General features: G+C 38.7%; 1 protein-coding gene across 18 annotated transcripts in view; it reads left to right on the top strand.

The window, feature by feature from the left end:
* Nucleotides 1–937: 937 nt before the first annotated feature.
* The window catches only part of DEPDC5 (DEP domain containing 5, GATOR1 subcomplex subunit), a 158,339-nt gene continuing 144,760 nt past the window's right edge, over nucleotides 938–14,516 (top strand). For 16 of the 18 annotated variants that reach the window (XR_014021036.1, XR_014021037.1, XR_014021038.1 and 13 more), the window contains exons 1-7: nucleotides 1,085–1,159; nucleotides 1,786–1,903; nucleotides 5,661–5,748; nucleotides 6,243–6,289; nucleotides 8,037–8,122; nucleotides 9,025–9,108; nucleotides 12,855–12,904. Coding sequence is in view for 12 of the 18 variants with exons in the window: in XM_081285906.1 (XP_081142032.1) it covers nucleotides 1,846–1,903; nucleotides 5,661–5,748; nucleotides 6,243–6,289; nucleotides 8,037–8,122; nucleotides 9,025–9,108; nucleotides 12,855–12,904 (413 nt within the window). In the remaining 6 variants the exon portion in view is untranslated. Of the gene's footprint in view, nucleotides 991–1,084; nucleotides 1,160–1,785; nucleotides 1,904–5,660; nucleotides 5,749–6,242; nucleotides 6,290–8,036; nucleotides 8,123–9,024; nucleotides 9,109–12,854; nucleotides 12,905–14,516 lie in introns of those variants that run through there. The other 2 variants (XM_081285910.1, XM_081285913.1) reach the window with 2 other exon arrangements.

The raw sequence follows: 14,516 nt of genomic DNA, 5'->3' as shown, positions 1-14,516 counted from the left end.
GGTCACAAAAGTTTCCCCCTTCAGGGTAACTTGGGTTCCTCTTATCAACATTATTTTGGGCCTGCAGTTCTCCTGCGGATAACAGGTAGTTTGCTGAGGAATGTGACATATCCCATCCACTTAATACAGGCAGGGCTGAACATAAATTGCTTCTTAGAAATAAGAATGTGGGGACACCACAGAGGGGCTATTTTATAGAATTATTGCCTTAACCTCTTGTTCCCACCTTCCACTTCTGTCTTCTATCATCTTGAGGGAAGACCAATGTCCAAATCAGATGGGAATTTGGACAGAGCTATGGGTGTTTATGTGTCATGCTGGACTCTGTGGGGTCTGGATCTATCCTTCCCAGGAGTTTGTGTCTTTTAGCCTCAGTTTCTGTCTGTGAAGTACAATAGTATCTACCACCTACTAGGCATACAACTACATGAGGATATTAAGTTATGGGCAGCCACTATTTTGTTATTAATAGCCAGAGGAGCACAGAAAGTCTTGGGGTGTTTGTAAACGTCCCCCAAATGGATACTTGCTAATAGGAACCTTTACACTGTCTCATACACTCGCCCCTTTGTATTTTCCAAAGTTTCTCCCAGAAATTTCCTTTCACACCTCTCAGAAGCCCTGGGGGGTGGGCAGGAGAGAGTAATTAGCCTCATTTATATGCAAGGAAGTTTAGCTTGGGGACACTCTCCCTGTTTCCCCTGCTGCTGATCACTAAGTGTAAAACTAGGATCCTGGGTACTAATCTATTTCCGCATTTCCTTCTCAAGGCAAGCAAAGGGTTTGTCTAGTGGCTGAGAAACGCTGAGAAGTGGTCAGAGGCAGAGGCTGAGGCTGCAGGCGACGCCCCACCCTTGGCGCGAGCCCCGGATGAGGAAGTGGCGCGGTCACCGAGACGAGGAGGAGGCCTGGCGAGAGCGGCCCGGGACGCGGGGGCGGGAAGGGGGCGGTGCCCCTGGGCGGAGCTACGGGAGCGGCGCGGGTTCTCAGGTGAGCTCTCCATGGCTGTGTAGGGCCTGCCGGTTCCTAGAACTCCGGGGTGGGAAGCCTGCAGGCTGTACGGGGTTACGTGGGGGTGTTCTGAGGAGGCGCGGGTACTTACTGAGGGTCCGGCCCTCGGGGCTCCGGCCTGAGGTGGGAAGGGGTTCCGGAGCTGCAGGTGAGTGGAGCTGCCCACTCTGAGCTGGGGCGTGGGGGGCCTCCGAGGGAGGGGGCCTTGGTCCCGGTTCGAGTCCCGACTCGGTCCCCAACCTGCTTTGTCACCTTGGACAAGTCTTGCTCCCTCTCTGAGTCTCAGAGGCCTCAGCGGAAGGGTCCGCTGAGAGTTCGTACTGATGGAACACCCTGCTTTCCTCTTATTCATACTTGCCTTGCCCAGGACTTTGTTGGGTGAACGCAAATTGTGGGAGTGCTCCAAAGTGTCTGAGTGACCTTGGGCAAGTCCCTTGTGTTTTGTCTACAAATGGAGTAGGTTAACCTCTTTTAAGATTTCTGTATTATTCGGGTATTTTTGGTAGATGGAGACCAGGTAATGAATGTCCCATTTACTGCAAGTGTCCTCTTTGGGGATGCGATAGATAGAATATCTTTTTAGAGGTTTGACAAGACCCGACCCCCAGTTACCCTTAGTTCTTAGATTCTGGATTGTTTTCCCTCTCTTTGTGATTGGCGGAATGATTTCATCTTGTGTTTGGCGCTTCCTCTCAACTGAGTAACACCAAAATCAGAAGAGGAGTGCGAGGAAAGTCTGACATTCCAGCCTTCTTGTTTGTGTTTCAATGGCAGGGACGCAAGATGACTTCTCTGCTCCAAGATTGGAACAGCTGAAGGAAACCAAAGGACAAGATGAGAACAACAAAGGTCTACAAACTGGTCATCCACAAGAAGGGCTTTGGGGGCAGTGGTCAGTATTGATTGGTCTTTGGGGGTTGTGCAAGTTGGCTGAAATTCTGATGTGTCCAGTGACTGGAAAATTACGCATCAACTCATGTGACAGTTGAGGCTAAACAGGCAACTTTCCTGAGTAAAGCAGGAATAAGAAGTATGATAGGACTTATAAACCACAGGCCCTTTCTAAAAGTATTTTCATTCAGGCTTTTAATGAACATTGTGAATATTGCCAGTTTATTTTCATTCATTTGTTGAATTGTGTTGCTTATTACAAATTTATTGTATATTTAAAATTCCAGCCTACACTTGTTTGGCAGATAAGAGAAACTGAAATGGTATTTTAGTGTTTAGAGTCAGTGAGACCTTGCATAGATGTGTATAGAACAGGTATGATCAAAGCATGAAAGTTTGCCTGTCTCCTTGGCATAAAAAGGGACAGGATGCAGCATGTTAGCTTGCACTAAAGCATAATCTGCATAATAGCTCTGCCTCTGACTTTCCATATTCATCTCAGGTGAGCCTCTAGTTTACCTTATCTTCAAGTTCAAGGGCTTTCTTTCTTCTTCTTCTTTTTTTTTTTAAGTATAGATGAACACAATACTTTATTTTTCTTATTTATTTTTATATGGTGCTGAAGATCCAACCCAGTGCCTCACACATGCTAGGCTAGTGCTCTACTATTGAGCTACAGTCCCAGCCTTCAAGGGCTTTCTTTACAATAGTTTTTCTTAGAGCCTTGACTTTATAAATCTGCAGAAAAGTAGGGCACTTGGTAGTATGATATTCTTTTTCTTTTGTAAAGGAATTATTTTCCCTTACATCTTAACAACATTATTTACTTCAGAATTTGCAATTAATGACATATTAAGTCTGTTTTTTTTAGCCCCCTCCCCTTTTTTTCTGTACTGAGGATTGAATCCAGGTGTTTCCACATGTTAGGTGTGCTCTACCACTGAACTATATCCTCATCATCAGCTCTTTGTTTATCTTTTATTTTGAGACAGGTCTCACTAAGTTGCTGAGATTAGCCTTGAATTTGCAATCCTCTTGCCTCAGCCTTTCTGAGTAGCTGAGAATGTATAAATGAGCCATAGCACTTGGATATATTTTAAGTTTTTTATATATATATATATATATATATGGCGGAGATCAAAACCAGGGCCTCACACATGTAGCAAGTGCTCTACCACTGAACTATATCTCCATGCTTGGAGGTATAGAAGAAAAAAATTTAGAAAAGAAATTTAAAAAATCTCTCTCTCTCTCTCTCTCTCTATATATATATATCTATATATATATATCTATATCTATATATCTATATATATATATATATATATTTCTTTAAAATGTTGATTGACCTTTATTTTATTCATTTATGTATATGCTGTGCTGAGAATCTAACCCAGTGCCTCATACATGTGAAGCAAGCACTCTAGCAAGCACTCTATCACTGAGCCACAACCCCAACCTCTAATCTATATTTTAGTATGCATTTATTCCTATATTAAATATGTATAAGCCGTTAGAGGGTAGGGACTGCCAAAAAGGGAAAATAGTAGTTTTTATATCTGATGTTTTGAGTCTTTACTTAAATGATGTAATGGACCAGACACAGGCATGGCTATATTTAAAACACAATTTCTGCTAAAATGTACAGACTATTGTCAATACTATACTTTGTGTGCTGTTGGTGTTGCCTAAACATTTGTAGAGTAGATAGATACTAAATAGACAACAGAAATAATTTTGGCATGGGGAATAACACAAGGATATAGTGTGAATAGCATATACAATGTATATAAATCTACTTTTTTATGTACATAAGACATGTGGCTAGGTAACATACTGAAAATTATAAATATACAACCAATATATATTTATTAGGCATATACTTATGCCAAACATAAAGATTATGAGTATGACAAGGTCTTTTTAAGTTTAATGAGAAACATAGAAAAAAGGAAACTAAACAAAACAAAATATGTGCTCATGGAACTTAATTCAGACTATGGAAATTAGGAGAAGGCGTCACAGAGATTTGGCAAAAAACTGTCAATGGAAATGTTTTATCAGATAAATTTGGGATTAACCCAATGCTTCATTCACTTCATTAGACTGAATCTCTTCCATCTGCCACCTTACTGGAACTGGAACCCAGGGCTTTCAAGTGCTGGGCAAATGTTGCAGTGCCACCGAGCTACATCCCCAGCAAGGCTGAATTTTATTGAGTAGGGTTATATTTGAAATGTGAAATGTGCTTTTTAAAAATATTAGCATAAATAAAGGTGATTATCTTCTTCCTAAAATAAAACCATTGGTGGGACTGCAAATTAGTACAACCACTCTGGAAAACAGTATGGAGATTCCTCCAAAAACTGGAAATGGAACCATAATATAACCCTGCTGTCCCACTCCTTGATACATATCCAAAACATCTAAAATCAGCATACTATAGGTATGCAGCCACATCAGTGCTTATAAGCAGCACAATTTACAATAGCCAAGCTATGGAACCAACCTGTATGCCCATCAACAGAGGAATGGATAAAGAAAATGTGGTACATATACACAATGGAGTTTTACTCAGCTATAAGGAATAATGAAATTAGGCATTTGCTGGTAAATGGATGGAACTGGAGAATATCATGTTAAGTGAAATAAGCGAGACTCAGAAATTCTGTCAGGGGTCAAATGTTTTCTTGGATGTGTTGAAGCTAGATTAAAATAAGGACAAAAAAAGATGGGGTGGAGCTGTGATTTTCTGAAAATAAATTAGTGGAGTAGAGGAAATGGAGTGAGGGGGAGGGAGGTGGAAGGAGGGAGTGGCAAAGGGATGAGTCTGACCGAACTTTCCTACTTACACATATGATTATACCACAGTGAATTCACCTTTATAGCCATAAAGTAATAATTTTAAAAAACTATAAATAAATAGATGAAATATCACTAGAGTAGAGGAAAGGAAACGGGGAAGGAGGAGGGAAGGGAAAGGGGGATAAATTGGAGCAAATTATATTCTGTGCTTGTAAATTGTCAAATGAATCATAATATTATGTATAACTAAAATGAACTAATAAAATTATTTTAAATAGCTAGGCATGGTGGTGTATGACTGTAATCCCAGTGGCTCAGGGGGCTGAGGCAGGAGGATGACAAGTTCACAGCCAGTCTCAGCAACTTGGGCTCCCAGCAAAACAAAAAACCCATAGCATATGGTATCAGACTCCTGTCATTCCAGCTACTCAGGAAGCTTAGGGGGGCTGGAGATGTGGCTCAAGCGGTAGCATGCTAGCATGCTCGCCTGGCATGCGTGCGGCCCGGGTTCGATCCTCAGCACCACATACAAAGATGTTGTGTCCGTCGAAAACTAAAAAATAAATATTAAAAAATTCTCTCTCTCTCTCTCTCTCTCTCCTCTCTCACTCTCTCTTTAAAAAAAAAAAAGGAAGCTTAGGCAGAAGGATCATCAGTTCAAGGCTACATGGCAACTTAGTGAGACCCTCTCTCACAATAAAAAAGGGCTAGAAAAGTAGCATAGTGGTAGAGCACTTGTCTTGCATGTGCAAGGTCCTGGGTTCAGTTCCCAATGGTGCAAAAAAAAAAAAAAAAAAAAAAGAAATTTATGAGTGCATTTTCTACTTGTTATTTTTACTTTTTTGGGGTGGGTTTCTGGGATTTAATTCAGGGCTTCATGACTGCTAAGCACATGCTTTGCCTTAGAGTTACAGACCCAGCTTCTGTTTTCTATTTAAGATTGAATTGTCTTTCAGATGATGAGCTAGTTGTGAACCCCAAAGTGTTTCCTCACATCAAGCTTGGAGACATTGTGGAGATTGCTCACCCCAATGATGAATACAGGTGAGCATCTTGCTAGGATAAGCAAGCCAGGCAGCCTGCTGCTTCCAATTGATGTTTGACTTTAAAATGCTAATGTCCTTTGAGATTGGGTCAACCATTAGTGTTTTTAATTTTTTTTTAGATGTTGATGGACCTTTATTTTATTCATTTATTTATATACAGTGCCAAGAATTAAACCCAGTGCCTCACACATGTTAAGCAAGTGCTCTACCACTGGGCCACAACTGCAGCCCCTGTTTCTTTCTTTTTTTTTTTTTTTTTTAAAGTGGTCCACTCTTTCTGTTTTTAAAGCTGAGATGACATCTCTGAAAGATTATGTTGCACTTTTCCATTTCTTTTCCTGCAAGTACAGTTTCTTTGTATCTAATGGAATTCTCATAGTGCTACAAGTTATAGTATGTCCAAGAGTGATTTGTTTATCTTTTGTGGGGGTTGAAGAAAGCTGGGGAATTACTGCTTATGGTCTCTCACATCTTTGTTTTTTATTTTATTAGCCCTTTGCTTTTGCAAGTCAAGTCACTTAAGGAGGATTTACAAAAAGGTAAACATTACAGCTCTCTTCTTTTTTAAAAAATACTAGTTGTTAATGGACCTTTATTTTATTTGTTTATATGTGGTGCTGAGGATTGAATCCAGTGCCTCACACATGCTAGGCAAGTGCTCTATCACTGAGCCACAACTCCAGGCCCTTGAGCTCTCTTCTTTGAGAATTTTATATTTACTATTTTAGAAACTAATAGACTTCTAATCTCAGGGTATGAGGGCGAGTACTTTTCTTCTTATCAAATTCTATTCCCTCTTTAAATAATTGTCACCTATCAAAATTGCCAATGAATCTCATCTGTCAGCAACGTGAGGGCACTGAAGAAACAATATTTAGAGTCAGGAGAAAAGTTAATCTGACTATGGGAAGTTTTATATTTAATTCCTCCCACCAAAAAAAAAAAAAAAAGATGTTGTTAAAGCATAGTTTCCTAAATATTATTTATATATATTTGTGTGTGTGTGTGTATATATATATATATATATATATATATTATATATATATATATTTCCCCCCCCCCCACAAAATATTTAAGTGCAACTCTGGGTGAGGTAGGGGCATGGAAGAAACATATATTGATGATTGTTCTAATACTTGTCCAAACTCTGTTCAGGGAATGTGTGTGTGTGTGCGGGGGGAGGGGGGCGGGAGGGGGTGCTTGAACTGGAAGATTCTGTTTCTGAGCTACATTCCCAGCCCTTTTTAAAAATATATTTTGATCCAGGGTCTTTCTAAGTTGCCCACACAGGTCTCGAACTTGTGATTCTCCTGCTTCAGCCTCCCAGATAATGGGGATTATAGATGTGCACCACTATGCCCAACTATTTATTCACTCTGGATCTAAATTCTTTCCCTTTTCCTCTAATGGCTATGCCATGCTGTCCAAGGAACCCATATATTACTTTATAGGAAATAATTCTTTAAATAGTACTTCAAAGAAACAAACCAAAACACCCTGTGATTTCTCCTAAAGGGCTTTGATATCAGCTTTTCATATTCAACCATTTGATATTTAAATTTCATGGGAAAAAATTCTGGCCTAGGGATGTAGGTTAGTGGTGGAATACTTACCTACTATAAGTAAGGTCCTCAGTTTGATCCCTAGGACTGAAAAAAATCAAAAACAAAACAAAACAAAAAACCCTGGTGTGTCTTGTTCTTTTTTTTTTTAATATTTATTTTTTAGGTTTTTTTAGGTGGACATAATATCTTTATTTTATTTTTATGTGGTGCTGAGAATCGAACCCAGTGCCTCTTGCATGCTAGGCGAGCGTGCTACCACTTGAGCCACATCCCCAGCCCCTGGAGTGTCTTCTTAAGACTTTCCTTCATACCCTTACCCCATCTTCTGCCACCTGTTATATTTCTTATTTATCAAGCTTTAGGGCTCATTGAAAACTTCCTGAACTACATTATTATCTTCATTCTGAACAATAAAAACTCTTTTTTTTTTAATGCATTTCTAATAGGTCTTTGAACGTTCTTATTTTGCTGTATTGCTATTTTTGTGTGCTGGGGATTAAATTTAGGGGTTCAGTATGCTAAGTACATGTTCTACCACTAAGTTATACCTCCAGCCCAATGTTGTTTCTTTTTAAGTTCCTTGAAGACAGAGAACATGTCTTGCCCAAGGCAGGTTATCAGTTGTGTTGCTTTTTTAATATCTCCATATTTATAGGTTAGAATATGTTTACCTGTTTTTTCAAAATGTGTTCTCTGATCCAGATTTTTTTTTCTGTTTCAGAAACTATCAGTGTGGACCAGACTGTGACTCAAGTGTTCCGGCTAAGACCTTATCAAGATGTATACGTGAATGTTGTAGACCCTAAAGTATGTCTGTGTTCTGGACTTGAATATCTTTTTAGAATGATTAGTACCCTTTCTCCAAGTCTAAGTCATTAAAGAAATAATGAGTTACTTAAGTATAGTATTAGATAATTAAATATGTGATTATATATAAAGGTCATTTAGATTATAGGTGGTGGGCTGGGGATGTGGCTCAGTGGTAGAACGCTTGCCTGGCATGCGTGAGGCCCTGGGTTTGATCCCCAGCACCCCCCTCCCCCACAAAAAAGAAATAAAGATTATAGGTGGTATCTAGATTTCATTTAAATTCCCCCTGTGCTTTTCAAAGTTTGTTCTAGTACGATTCTATGTGTGAAGATGTATGTGTAATTCTCTGTTAAATTACTAAAATTTCTTTATTTCTAATTCTTTTCTTGAAATGCTATAATAGGTAAAAAACATTGTCGAAAGGTATTATTGACATATAGGAAAATAAAGTTCAATGTTATATTTGTATGGTAGAATTCAAGATTAAACACAGGGCATGATGGTGTGCACCTATAGTTCTGGTTACTCAGGTGGCTAAGGTGGGAGGATCACTTGAGCCTGTGAGTTCAAGACCAGTCTGGGCAACATAGTGAGACCCTGTCTCAAAAACACAAACCACAAGCAAACTAAAATAGCAAACAGACTAAAACACAAAATTAGTACTTTGTTACTCTTCACTAAATGTGATAAGTGCTATAGGATCTGTTGGAGACTTATCATCTGTACTTAACAACCTTTGGTGTATAAAATTCTGTTTGTCGGGATTCTGCTATTTAGGATGATCTTTCAATAATTTTCTTTCTTGCAAAAGTGTTTTTCTCATGATGAGTGAGCATTATCTTATTATTATAAAGTGTGGCAAAGTAATGCAGAGAGGTATGTTTGATTATTCCTTTTAGGATGTGACCCTTGACCTAGTGGAATTAACTTTTAAGGATCAATACATTGGCCGAGGGGATATGTGGCGACTAAAGAAAAGTTTGGTAAGATGTGATTTAAAAAAAAGTCTCTTATTCCATTATATAAATAATTCTTCTTTATCATAGAGATTTATAAGATCTTTTAGGGAGAAGAATATAGAATCATTTCTGCTTCTAGCATCTGCAGACAATTACTGTAAACATCTTGTCATATCTTCTTCAACTCTCTTTGTAGTTGTTTTTGAGATTTGTTTTTGTTTATTGTTACAGATTTTTACTTTACATTTTAGGCTTGAATGGGAAATTATAGAACTAGATCTTCTGGCTTCCAGGTTGTGCTGCTTTTTTTTTTTTTTTTTTTTTTTGTGTGTGTGTGTGTGTGTGTGTGTGTGTGGTGCTATGGTGCTAGGGAGTGCCTTGTGCATGTGAGGCAAGCACTCTACCAACTGAGCTACATCCCCAGTCCTGTACTGCTTTTTGCTGTACCCTCCTGCCATTTTCCTTATTTACTTATTTTTGTGGTGCTGGGAATTGAACCCAGGACCCTTATGCATGTGAGGCAAGTTCTCACTAAGCTACACCCCTAGACCTACTTCTTTCTTTTGATTGAATCCAGGGGCACTTTACCACTGAGCTACATTCATAGGCCTTTTTCTTTTCCATTTTGAGACAGGATGTCAATAAATTGTTGAGGCTGGCCTTGAACTCGATCTTCCTGCCTCTGCCTTCCTAGTAGTTGGGATTATAGGCCTGCTCCACCACTCCAGGCCCTATTTATTTATTTATTTTGGTACTGAGGATTGAACCCAGGGGTGCTTTACCAGTGAGCTGTATCTCCAGCCTGTTTATTATGAGACAGGGTCTTACTAAATTGCTTAAAGCCTTGCTAAGTTGCTGATGCCAGCCTGGAACTTGTGATCCTTCTGCCTTGGTGCCCTTCTCCAGCACTACAAAAAAATAAAACTAAATAAACAAACAAATCCTGTCATTAGCAATCTAATTTAAAAAAAAAATCAAGAGCATTTTACAAAATATATGGTCTGATATACATCTGAATTTATCCTGTTACAGGCATGGATTACAGGCATGTGCCACTGTGTCTAGCTTTTATTTATTTATTTATTTTAGAGGTGTTGGGTATTGAAACCAAGGCCTTACACAGGCTTGACAAGCACTGGACCACTGAGCTACACATCCTCCACCCTATCTATTTATTTATTTATTTATTTGATACTGGGAATTGAACCTATGGGCACTTAACCACTGAGCCACATCCCCAGTCCTTTTATATTTTATTTAGAGACAGGGTCTCACTGAGTTGCTTAGAGCCTTGCTAAGTTGTTAAAGCTGGCTTTGAACTTGTGATTCTCCTGCCTCAGCCTCCTGAGCTGCTGGGATTACAGGTGTATGCTACTGGCTGATTTTTGATGACCTTTTTCCATTTAAAATGATCTATTCATCAAAATTGTGACTGGGTACTGAACACTCTTCTTATGGAGTTTTTGTGTATTATGAAGTGACAAATATAAGTAGAATTTCCATGCAATGTGTATTTTTTGGAAGAAAAGTCTTTGTTTATATTTTTAATTGGTGAGGGAAGTTTCCATTTCCTAAAAATGCAAGATAAAGTGAGAAATAGGGCCGGGCGTGTGGCTTAGTTATAAGAGGATTGCCTACCATGCTTGAAGCACTGGGTTCAATACCTAGCACTATTAGAGAGAGAGAGAGAGAGAGAGAGAGAGAGAGAGAGACTGTGCTTTAATTAGTTAATTAATTTGTGATACTAGGGATTGAACCCAGGAGAGAGAGAGAGAGAGAGAGAGAGAGAGAGAGAGAGAGAGAGAGAGAGAGACACTGTGCTTTAATTAATTAATAAATTTGTGATACTAGGGATTGAACCCAGGAGAGAGAGAGGGGGGGGGGAGGGAGGGAAACTGCTGTGTTTTGGGGGGGGGAGAGAGAAACTGTGCTGTATTTAATTAATAAATTTGTGATACTAGGGATTGAACCCAGGGGTGAGAGAGAGAGAGAGAGAGAGAGAGAGAGAGAGAGAGAGAGAGAGAGGGAGGGAGGGAGGAGAGAGAGAGAGAGAGAAACTGTGCTGTATTTAATTAATACATTTGTAATACTAGGGACTGAACCCAGGGGTGAGGTACCGCTGAGCTATATCTCCAGCCCTTTTTATTTTTGATACAGGGGTCTGGCTAAGTTGTTGAGGTTGACCTTGAGATTTTCCTGCCTTAGCCTCCTGAGTACTTGGGATTACAGGCATGTGCCATGGCATCTAGCATCTGTATATATTTAAATGTATATATAGCTTGGTGGTGCCATGCATACCTATAATCTTAATCTCAGTAATTTGAGAGGCTGAGGCAGCAGTACCAAGTTCACTACCAGCCTGGACAACTTAGCTGGAGCCTGTCTTGAAATTAAAAATAAAAACATTCCAGATATATACCTCAGTGATATAGCACCTGTGGGCTCAAACCTCTGTACCTCAAAACAACAACAACAAAATTATTTACATGTAGATATCTGTGTAAATTTGTGAAGTATATATGTCAAACTGATCACTTATTAATATTGTTTTTATTATTGCCTATACTTCCTAACCTTTTTTCCTTTTTTAATTTAAACTTGGTGGCTTTGTTTTGCACTTTTATTTTTTATTTTTATTTATTTATTTTTTTTAAAGAGAGAGTGAGAGAGGAGGGAGAGAGAGAGAGAGAGAGAGAATTTTTAATATTTATTTTTTAGTTTAGGAGACAACATCTTTGTTTGTATGTGGTGCTGAGGCTCGAACCCGGGCCGCACGCATGCCAGGCGAGCGCGCTACCGCTTGAGCCACATCCCCAGCCCGTTGTTTTACACTTTTAAAATTCAGAATATGCTTTACAATATCTGCTTTCCTTGTGTTGAACATCAAGACTTTATGATAAGACAATGGATTTTTATCACATCAGTCAGGTATACTATAAACAAAAATGGATAATTTACAAATAAATTTTTTAAAAAAATATTTTATTAGTTGTTGTTGGACCTTTATTTTTATGTGGTGCTGAGAATCGAACCCAGTTCCTCACACATGCTAGGCAAGTGCTCTACCACTGAGCCACAATCCCAGCCCCTACAAATAAAACTTTTTAATCAAGAGTATTTTATCTGGATGTGATGACACACCTGTAATCCCAGCTACTCAGGAGGCTGAGGTGAGAGAATTGCAAGTTTGAGGTCAACCTTGGCAATTTAGCAAGCCTACACAAAATAATACCCTTCTCAAAATAAAAAATAAAAAGGACTGGGGATGTGGTTAAGCCCACCTTGTTTCAATCCCCAGTGCAACAACAACAATAAAACATTTTAAGGATTGGCCATGTAGCTCAGTGGTAGAGGTTGCTTAGCATGCTTGAAGACCTGGGTTCAATCTCCAGCACTACAAAAAAATAAAACTAAGTAAACAAACAAATCATGTCATTAGCAATCTAATTTAAAAAAAAATCAAGAGCATTTTACAAAATATATGGTCTGATATACATCTGAATTTATCCTATAATTAGACTTTGAAGGGTATTTAAAAAAAGAAAGAACCCCAACATATTTAACACTGAATAGCCTAGCAGAATAATGCTGGTGTATACTTGCCAAACTCTTTAAGAATTTTTTATACTTGTGCCAACATGGTGTCCTGTGGGGTAAATCTATTACTTCCATGTTGATTACACTTTGAATTGTTAGGAAAAATTAGAAAGCCAGGAGATCTTGTTTGCATGGCCTTGACAGGTTGAATCTCTTTCTCTTTTTTCCTTTAGGTCAGCACATGTGCCTATATCACCCAGAAGGTGGAATTTGCTGGCATCAGGTAGGTATTAAATCACTTTTGACCTACCAGTAAGTAAACAGAAGTAGGATCTAGTGCAAGAACTGGGCTACATAAGGTACTTGAGGCACATGGATACCCGTGTAATAAAATACAAAAGAGCTTAATGTTTTAAGCTCTTTTGTATTTTATTACACGGGTATGATAGTAGTTTTTGTATTTTATTACATAAAAGTTATGATAGTAGTTTTAAGATTAGTGGTAGAAGTTGCTGAAGCCCTGGTTTTCTGTAGCAAAGGAGTTTTAGACTTATATATATTAGAGCTGGAAAAAACCTAAGATCTGATCTATCTAATTATTATTATTATTATTATTATTATTATTATTTACCCTGGATTAAACCCAGGGATGCTTAACCCCTGAGCCACATCCCAGCCCTTTTTAATATTTTGTTTAGAGACAGGTGTCACTGAGTTGCTTAGGGTCTCACTAAGTTGCTTTGAACATACAATTCTCCTGCCTCAGCCTTCTAAGGCCCTGGGATTACAGGCATATGCCAGCATGCCCAGCCTTAGATGAATATATTTAATCAAACCTCATTTTACAGATTAGAAAACAGGTTTAGGGATATAATAGTGACTAGAATAGTAGTTCCTGATTTGTTGCCTTTGTAAGTATATTGCAGTGCTCTATATTGGTTAAAATTATTTCTGTATTTCAATTTGTAATGAAAATAGAAGAAAATCTTTTTGAAATCCTCCTTTTTTTTTTTTTTTTGTGGTACTGGAGATTGAACCCAGAGCCTCATGCATGCTAGGCAAGTGTTTTGCCGTGAGCTATACCTGCAGCCCTGAAATTCCTTTTAAATTAAAGAACTATGGGCTGGGGTTGTGGCTCTGTGGTAAAGTGCTTGGCTGGCATATGTGAGGCAGTGGGTTCAATCCTTAGCACCCCATAAAAAGTTACAAAATAAAGACATACTGTCCATCTGCAACTACAAAGAACAAACAAACAACAACAACAACAAAAACAAACAGGATATGGGCTTTATTTGATCTATAGGCTATGTATAGTTTGCTGAGCCCTGGTTTGGAAACCCTCTCAGAGTGACTGGGGGCATACCTAACATGCAGTAAGCCCTGGGTTCAATCCCCAAGTCCAAAAATAAAACAACCCTCTCAGATGTCTTACATTTCTTTTTTTCTCTTTGGCAGCAGGGGGTGGGGGGCAGCCAGGGCCTCATGCTTGCCAGGCAAGAGGTCTGTCACTGACCTATCCCCAGACCTTTTGATTTTTGAATTTGTGATCTTCTTGCCTAAGCCTGTGGAGTTTCTGGGATAATAGTCGTGTACCACCATTCCCAGCTATGTATACTATTTTGTGTTCTTTTGTCTGTTTAAAAGTGTATAAATATTTCTTATGAAATTAGAACTCCTTGTAAACATTATTGAAATGATTCCATGATATTTTGTTGTATGGTTTGATAATTTATTATTAATATACCACTGTTGAACATTTAACTTCTTCAAAGGTATGTAATGTAAATGACTGTCCAGTGACCACACTTTGTTATTTTAGTTTTTTATTCCCAGAATGATGAAACTTGGTTGTAATGGATGGTGGAGACCATTGATCCCAAACAGTTATTGATAAA

Source organism: Spermophilus citellus (genome assembly GCF_964194105.1).
Source record: "Spermophilus citellus genome assembly, chromosome: 3".
NCBI classification, from domain to species: Eukaryota; Metazoa; Chordata; class Mammalia; order Rodentia; family Sciuridae; genus Spermophilus; species Spermophilus citellus.
This window is presented reverse-complemented; position numbering and strand designations above follow the sequence as displayed.